Source organism: Gekko japonicus, unplaced genomic scaffold (genome assembly GCF_001447785.1).
Source record: "Gekko japonicus isolate JY-2015 unplaced genomic scaffold, Gekko_japonicus_V1.1 scaffold4231, whole genome shotgun sequence".
In the NCBI taxonomy this organism is placed as follows: Eukaryota; Metazoa; Chordata; class Lepidosauria; order Squamata; family Gekkonidae; genus Gekko; species Gekko japonicus.
The window spans coordinates 18126-27295 of record NW_015175499.1 but is presented as its reverse complement, the minus strand read 5'-3'; the positions used below and the strand labels follow the sequence as shown (position 1 = coordinate 27295).

At 44.3% G+C, this 9170-nt stretch overlaps 1 protein-coding gene across 1 annotated transcript in view; it reads right to left on the bottom strand.

Moving 5' to 3' along the window:
- Positions 1-3624: 3624 nt before the first annotated feature.
- LOC107122863 (AMME syndrome candidate gene 1 protein-like) overlaps positions 3625-9170 on the bottom strand; it is a gene marked incomplete at its 5' end in the record, with an annotated part of 12264 nt that continues 6718 nt past the window's right edge. Inside the window, 1 exon segment of the mRNA XM_015426004.1 lies at positions 3625-3944. Coding sequence (XP_015281490.1) covers positions 3846-3944 — 99 coding nt within the window.

Genomic DNA, 9170 nt, shown 5'->3' with positions numbered 1-9170 from the left:
CAACTTGGATATACAAAAACAGTCATAAGTTGTTACAAAAGTTTGTTTTTCTCAGTGCATTTCATGTACCAGCACAGTTACTGGATCCAGAGCAAAGGAAGTATTTTTTTTCTTCTTCTGAAACAGTAATAAAAAACAAGGAAAACATATCTTTGTATATAAAGAATCATTGCTGGTCTTAATAAATGTAACCAGAAACCCTTTAAAATCTGAGAGGCACACTTTGGGTTTCTATATTATTTTATTTAAACATAGAAGTCACCAGTTTTTATTTCAATGGAGGAGTTTGCATCGGCTCCTCAAACTTAATTCAATTAACATCACTAGCAAAAATCAGTTAGAAACTGTACAAAAATAAAAAAAGTTAACCCATTTCATCCTGCAGAGACTTTGGAAGGATTGGAAGGCAGGCTTTTTCAGGAGCAGCATGTGGGCTTGGCTGGAGGCTTCTTTGGTTCGATCCAACACACAAGAGGTGTAATCTACTCCAGACGACAGTTTCAATACCCCGCACAGTTGAAAACAAGTAAAGAGGGTGAGATACAAACGCCAGGGTGTGCTGGGACCCGGCACACTGCCCCCCGTCGGCACGGCGGGTGCAGGCGCCCTCCACCCTAACGCAGCCCCACAGCAAGTTGGTGCAAACGCAACGCACAGCACTGCGCGGAACTCCAGAGACTGGGAGGCTTAGCAGATGTGCTCTCCTCTCGCTCGGCCGGAGAGACTTGTTCTGCCACTGGCCTTGCCACATGGGAGCAGAAAACAAACTTTAAAGCTAGAACTGAAGCGCCTTTTGGAATGAAATAAGGCAAAAAAACTGATCCACGCTTGTCCAAAGCTTAGCGATCAAGAGGAGGAAGATGAAAGTCTGTCTTGTGTTTCAAACTATTACGAAAGGCCCAAACTTTAAATTTGCCAACTTACAAATGCAAATGGCAAATATATATATTTTTCTTCTCAGAATCTCATTTCTTGATTTGGATAAACAGACCTCCTATGTTCCGGTGTACAAATGAGCTGACAAATTACATAAACGTAATCCTTTCAGTGTTGACGGCACTTCCATACTGAGAGGTAGGTGCCAGGAAAAACACATCACTGAGAAACCGATTCATCTATATATGTCAGGAAACAAACAAAAACAAAAAAACCCCTCAGACCTCTGAAGCTTGTGTCCAAAGCTCCAGTCTTATAACATATCAATATGAGCTCTTTATAAATGAACATGCAAAACAGGTTCAGAAGGGTCTGGAGGGTTTTCATATTTTTTTAAAGCACACCTTTCCAGTTTGTATAACCCCTTTGAACTATTGTGTTCCCCCCCCCCAAGCAACAGCTACTGAGAGATAGACAAAAACGCATTGTGCATTATGCTGTGTACAAAAAGGAGACAAAACAATCCTTTTTTTCCCTCCCCCAAGCCACGATGGGAAGTATTGCTGACCTCGTCCTTCAAACCCTGCAGGATATTTTATTTAATCAGTATATCATTATTACACTGGTAAGAAATTCTGTATAACATCTGCATATATTGAGGATTTTTTTAAAAAATCTGATATGATTTTAGAGTCCGCATGACCAGTCACGTGACCTGCTCAAGGTTGATTAGCACCTTTAAATACACATATATTTATATATATATAATAGATCTTTTTAAAAAAACTTCTAACAATGAGCTCACCCAGAAGCACAGCTGTAATGAGATAATGGAGAATACCAGATTGGGTGGCCATGGCTGATCCCCCCCCCCCAAATGTTTGCAGCAGAGAATTTGTTTTTCAGCTTGTGCTCAAGTTCCCCCTTTAAGGGCAAAAATGAAAAGTTGCCATCAGGTAGCCACTGGTTGACAGCTTTTGCTTCAAGGCGAATCCACTTTCCAACCTTCCAAGTGGAAACATAACAACATACTGAACAGCTTCAATAGAAGCCATGGCCGGTTCTTTCTCCGCCCCACCCCACCCCTCAATGTCTACCAGACATTTGTTGGCTACTTGTATTTTCAGGCCTTCTGTTCATTTAAGATTAAGGCATCAAAACAGAAAGTTAATATTTGGACATCTAAATGCTGTGGATGAAGGAAATGACAGTGATTCCCCTGAGAACCAGCTCTGCCTGCCTGCCTGCCTGTACGAGCAATAAGTGTACATCCAGTTACCTCTTGAAATAGAAGAATTGTGGAGAATTCTCAACCAGCTGCTTGCCATTTATGAGAATGTATGGTTCGGCATGTTTATTTACTTATGTGTATGCACATAAGTGCCATACCTCTTGCATGAAATATGCTGGGACTTCTGCCAAACTTATTTGGCTGATCCAAAGTGAAGGAGGTCTTTTAATTAAAGGACAAGATTTAGTATCCTCTTGAGCATGCGCTTCACTACCATCTGAAGCACCAGGACTTCTAGAAGCCCAGGAAAGAAGGGGAGTCCAATGCCATGAATACCCTCCTCACTCTCATAAGCCTATTATTAGAGCAGTTAAGAGAACCTGATCCGGACATTATCTCACTCCACTGCTTCCACACATCAGAAAGCCAACCCATTTCAAAGTACTGATCCTTCTTGCTCAGTACTATTTCTACGTAACAGACAATACCTGAAAGCCAATAATGTAACACTACCGCTATTTCTTAAAACAGTAAATCAATTCAACTGGACTAAATGAAATGCAATCAAAAATGGGCAGGAAGAAAGCTGCTGAATTGTATTCTAAAAAAAGACTTCTTATATGTTTTTGCTGCCATGCAGATCTTCCTATGATTTTTTTTTAGGAAACTTGCATCTTAGTCAAAGGCACTAATACCTAAATCCACTGACCTCATCACGTAACAGCTGCTACAAGCCAGTCGCTTTGGCTATGAAAGCGACTCCCTTCTCAGAAGCCTCAGAGAGGCATTGGTGCTTGAAGCAAAACCTTGTGGGTGCAAATCAGTCAAATCCTACTCACGCACAAGCCCCCTGATGAAAATGAGAGCGGTGCAGAACAGCAGGTGATGGATTGTGCCCTCCAGCTGTAGTCTGATCCAGAGAAGGAGACGTTACACGCTTCAGTCCCATGGGGTGTGAAGGAGTGGAAAGGACGCTCCTTCCCTTCCCAGATCAGGCACTTGGGGTGAGGTTTTAGTTCCACTGATTCTATGGGGAAAACTCTGCCAAAGTCAGTGGAACAAGGACCCCGACCTTGGTCTGCAATGAAATTCTTCCTATGATCAATCTCTCAGGCCAAATAGTCATAGCTCCTTCGATTCATAATCAATAAAATTTACCTGTCATTGTCCCTCCTGTGCCTAGCAGGACAAGACTGAAGGCTCATGCATCTACCTACATGAAACAAAATGACTTTTTACTTGTTTTGTGGGACTACTAAGGAACTGCATGGCTAGCCCTACTCAGACCTCCTTCAAGTCTGGTTTCTTCTCTAAATCTGATATGTTCTTATTTTATGAAAAGCTTTTTAGGCTTTGTTCAGTAGTCAGTCCCTTCTTTCCTTTCATCCACAGTCTCACAGAAAACCTTGATTGATATAATTCAATGTTAATGAAGTAGAAATTTAAAATTTTATAAAAAAAAAAATCCCAAGAGTTCTACTGCAAATTAATTAAAATTAAAAAACCCACAGTGACTCGATAATTAAAAGCAGAAAAGAACGAAGGGCTCTTTGTAATGATGTAGCGTTTCCACCCGTTGCCGTGATGAACTTAACCAACCATGGAGAAGCGTCATCACGGCAACGGAAACTATCATCATAAAATGGTACAGTAATAGAGATAGCTAGACCAAGAGGGGGCGGGGTCTCCTGGGAAGAGGTCTGCTGAGAGGTCGAGGGACTGGTCATGCGGCTCAGTGTCAGGAATAATGGTTGTATGGTGGAAGGGGGTGCCCAATGCCATTCTGGAAGTGATGATGCTGGCGGTGGGCAAGGTATTCTGTGTAGCTCATCGTCATCTTAGAGAGACAGGTTCAAAGACAAGGAGCAACACTCTGGATTTCTAAAAGCAGCAGCCTGGGATGTCTCCCATGAAGGAACAGACTGTACTTGCATTGAAGCGGAATTGTCTCTAGTGAGAAGCAATGTCATACACACATCCATTACAGCCTGCTTACACATTCTGCACACGGCTCGTTTTTAACCCAATAATGATTTGCTCCGAAGTCATCAACAACCTGGAAGCACACCGTTCCTAGAGCTACCCTTGGAAGGTCTGTGCTACAGACCTGCTTTGGCATTTCTTGGGAAACGTTCTGCTCCAACACTCTGGATGCTCGCGTGGAAAAGGCCAGTGGAGGACTCTGTGGGGCAGTTCTCCATCACATCCGACCCACTGATTCTTAGACCCAAGAGGGAGTGAAGCTCTTTATCTCTACTTACTGTACACACACTGATTTCTTTTAAAAAACGTACTGGAAGAGCCTTGATTTCTGTAGTCAGTACTTAAGGTTCGCGGGTGACCTTACAATTGGAATGGGTGATACCAAGTTGTAGCAATTAGTGATGAGATATATAAATTGGGCTGCGTGGCAGATTACTTTAATGTGAAAAGTGTGTGTACTAGGACTACGAAGCACAAAACATCTACCCCCATCGGCCAAGGAGAAAGGAATTAATTACAGCCTTTCTGCTTCCAGATAAATGCAGACTTCGGTGGAAGTGCAGCTACATCTTTATTTCCATTGCATTGGAAGGACTGGTCTGAGCCCAAGTCCCCGATGTGACTCATCAAACAAAGAAAGTGAGGTGTGGTTCTCCTCACACTGACGGAAAGGGTGTGCGGGACCGTTCACAGTTCCGCAGGGCCTGCAAGACGGAGCTCTTCCACCAGGCTTTTAATTAGGAGCTGCCACCACCACCAACTACTCTGTGGTAACAACGGGGTAACGGGATGGCCCAGTATATAGATCTCGCAGCAGTACTGAGATGAGTCAATGCCGTTGATGCGGGCTATTGGGTATAGTTACAGGTCACCATCTTGATTTGACTAAATTGATAACATCTTTGAGCACTTTATTTTTGTTGATAATGGCTGTTTTTATGTTTTTATTTTACTGGCACATGCTGCCCTTATTTGTAAGCCGCCCTGAGCCCGTCCGCGGGGAGGGCGGGATATAAATGTAATGATAAATAAATATTTAATGAATAAATAAATAAATAAAAGGCAACACAACTGCCAAATGAAACCCTGGTGCCTTCAAAATCTTAAGTTCAGGTTAAGTGGGGGCCAGGAGTTAGGGGTGTGCATTCGGTAAAGCCAAATCTGATTCAGCTGTCAAATATAGAATGCCAAACCCAGCTGAAAATATATGGTTTTTTCCTGGCTTTTTTCAGCATTACCGAATACACGTGCCACAGCAGTTTAAAATTTAAAGGGCTCGGCTCACCTTTTTCCCACCGTTTCCCCCCCTTTCCCGCCCTTTGCTCTGCCTTCCAGGAGGGAGGGGGGAGGGGGAAGAGGGACATTACATATAGCCAATCACTGCAATGCATTAGCAAATGTAATTGCAGCTTGCAAGGCTGTTGTTGCTGCTGGCTTCACTTGTTGAAGCCCAGCTACTAGCTTGCTGCTTTCCCAGGGGGAGGAACATTGGCCAATAGGATTACAGGTAAAGGTGGCATACTGTTCTTTGGCCAATCACAGAAGTTTACTCTTTTTTGAAATTCTTCTGTGCATGGCCAGAGAGCATAAAAGCAGGGGCTTCTGGTTGGCTGACTTTCCTGCTGCTTAGAGAGCCTGGGTTGGAGACTGTGTGGCTGGCTTTTGCTTCAGCCCCTGCTCTGAGCCTGTTTTCCCGCTGCTGGCTATTGGACTACTTTGGATCAAGTTCCATCTTGCCTGCTGGACAAGAAGAAGACTGAAGACTGGTTTGAATTATTAGGGCCACTTAAAAAAAAACCTTTTCTAGTTTTTTGTGGGGTGGTGGGTTTGGGGCCTGGGGGTGGTGGGTTGGCCTCTGGGCCCTCAGTTTATAGTATACTTTCGAGATTTTCAGGTTTGATCTCAGTCCTGTTGGGTTTTAGCACTGCCACGGTGGCACTGGTTCTGGTGGGCACATTGCCCTGGTTCTGTTGCTGGCCTTGCAAACATGCCCCCCTCCCCCAAACCACACCTCACAGTTTCTGCTGCAGAGATTCTCTGGGAGAAACAGCTGGGCTGTTGCTTTTATATCTGCCTGCCATAGGAAACAATGGAGGGCTGGAGGCATCCTCTTTGGGTGCCCCTAGAATTTGATCTTTTCCAAACTTGGGGGTTCTCTTGGGGAGAGGCTCCAGCAACTACAGTACAAATTTGGTGCTTCTACCTCAAACCCCCTCCCCCCAGCCCCCTGAATACTCCTGAGAAGATTTTTGCCATTGACTACAATGGCCCCATAGGATATAATGGAGCCGAATATATTTGGGAATATCGGAAAAAATCGGCTTTATTATACCCGAATCCAGAAAAAACTGACACCCCCCCACATACCCCTACCAGGAGTGGCAAAAGATGAAACTTCATCATACTTTTATCCCATTCTTTTCTTTCTCCCAGGAACTCAGAGCACTGTATTATATCGGTCTCTTCTCCTTCATTGTACTTGCACATTATATCTGGGAGGGCAGACAGGACTGGCCAAAGGCCACCCAGTAAGTTTCATGGCCAAATGGGGATTTGACTCTTCTCAGTCGTAGTTGGTCATTCTAACCATTACACCATACTTTCAGTCATAGACACTGCTCTTTTCATTCATTAAAAGAGCAAGCTAAATTGTATATCACTACCTGATTCCAGAAATTCTCACGGAAGGAATGATGCTAACATCTCTTGGGAATAACAATGAATGGGGAATAATTAGTTCAGGGGGTGTCAAACTTAAGGCTGGCGGGCTGGAAGTGGCCCGCCCATGGCTTCAATCAGGCCTGTGGCTCTTTTCTCCCCCCCCTCCCCCTTCTGTCCTCCCCCTTTGAAGCCTGAGGCTGCCAAAGTTCCTAGCTCCCTCCATGTTGTCTTTGCCTGCTTCGGCAGGAAGCTCTTCTGGGCTTGCAAAGTTAGAAAGGAAATACGGAATGGATTTTTTCCATTAAGGTCCCTGCACCCAGATTTTGCATTTGCTTTGCAACTTTGTCTGTGTTGCAATGTATTTCAGTGGAGTGGCGCTCAAGAAGTTTCACTTTCCAGTGTTTGTATAGTTGAAGCTGTTGCTTGCTGGAGTTGTCTCCTTGCAAATATAGGGTTGCTGTTCTGAACCAGCTTGTCTCTGCTGAATGGACCTGAGAACGGGTGCCTGAGTGAGTACTCTAACCTGGGACCCACAGCCAAAGGGGGACATTACACTGGAGAGCCACTGCCACCCTGAGTAGGCCTGGGGAGGGAGGGGAGAAGCTTGCAAAGCCCGGCCATTTGATGTTCCTAGGCTCAGAGCAGTTTATATTTTTAGTTTCTGCTGTGATCCTTGTGCTTTTTCTTGATGTTTTATTTTAAAAATTGCATTGCCAAATCCCACTATTCCCTAGCCTTTCCATTGTAGGCAGGAATTTTTTTTGGGGGGGGGGAGGTTTGGAAGGTGTCGGTTATCAAAGATTGTTAAATAAATGAAATATTGCAAGTGTTTTAAGCATATCTGTATTTTAAGTAAAAAAATAATATCTTTAATTGTGTTTGTACTTTTTATAAAGTTTATATCTCTGCTACCTGGCATTACATTTTATGACACGCATGGCCTGGCCCCGCAAAGATCCAGCACTTGTAACAAATGAGTTCGACACCCCTGCATCCATTGATTAAACCACCTGCCTTTTTAACAGTTTAAATTGTGGAATATCAGACTTCAAAATAAGTGCTCCGTTATTATTTATCAAATTCATATCCCATCTTTCTTAAAAGGGCCACCAAGATGGCTCACAGTTTAAACCATGCATGATAAAGTTACATTACACAACATTAAAATTAAAGTCTCTCTCAAACATACCTCATTAAAGCAACTTTTAAAAGAGTTTAAAAACAGAGTTGAAACACACATAAAACAGTTAAAAGACAAACAAAACATAAAACATTGGTTAGGAAGGAGGGAATGAGAGAATTCCACAGGAAACGAGGTTTTCACCTGCTGGCAGAAGATGGCAGACGGAGGACAGATGAATCTCCCTGGGAAGAGAGTTCCAGAGCTTTGGTATCGTGATCAAGAACGCCCTCTTGCCAGGTTGCCACACGCCTAATCTCGGAGGGGGGGGGGCACCTGAAGCAGGGCTTCTGAAGGTTACCTTAATGGTCGGGCAGGTTCAGAAGGGAGCAGGCGATTCTTTAGGTCTGCTGGTCCCAAACTGTCCCAGGCTCTGAAGGCCAAGACCAGCACCTTGAATTGTGCCCAGAGACAAACTGGAAGCCAGTGTTTGGGGGGGGGGTCAAAGCAGATGGTCCCTACGACCCACTCCAGTCAGCGTCCTGGCTGCACAGTGCTGTGCCAATGGAAGTTCCCAAACACTTTTCAAGGACAGCCCTGCATAAAGTTCACTGAAGTAATGTAATCGAGCTGTGATCAGGGCATGCATCACAGTGGCCAGAACTTTTCTGTCCAGGAAAGGCTACCGCTGGCTCACCGGTCAAAGCCGATAAAAGGCACTCTTGGCCACAGCTTAGCCTAATCAAAAAGCCATCATCTGTGCTACATATCCTACAAGCCATGATTTCCTTCCCTACCCGTGCAGCAAAAAAAGCACTCTCCTTGAATCACCCATGAGACTGGACCCTTGAACATTACAGAATTGCGCTGAAATGAAACGATGGGAAATGGTGAGCGGCCGGCTGCTTGACATCTAAAGGGCACTCCAAGTCAGCTGTTTAACACAAGACGTAAGATGTCACAGAACTGAACACAAAGAGGAACCCAGAAAAAGCCCAGCAAGAACTCATTAGCATGATAGGCCACACCCAACAGCAGGAACTCCTTAGAATATTAGGCCACACCCATGTCAGTGCAGCTCTGCCCTCACAGAGAAGGGAGAGCTTGTACCTGAATAAACCTTGAACTTAAAGGTGCCACTGGACTCTTTTGGATTGCTAGCCATAAGGGGGGGGACGCACAGATCTGTGCAGAAAGAGAGAGGGAAGGAAGGAAGGAAGAAAAGAAAGAGAGAGAGAAGGAATGGAGAGAAAGAAGGAAAGAAAGAGGAGGGAAAGAAAGAAAAGGGAAAAAGGAGGG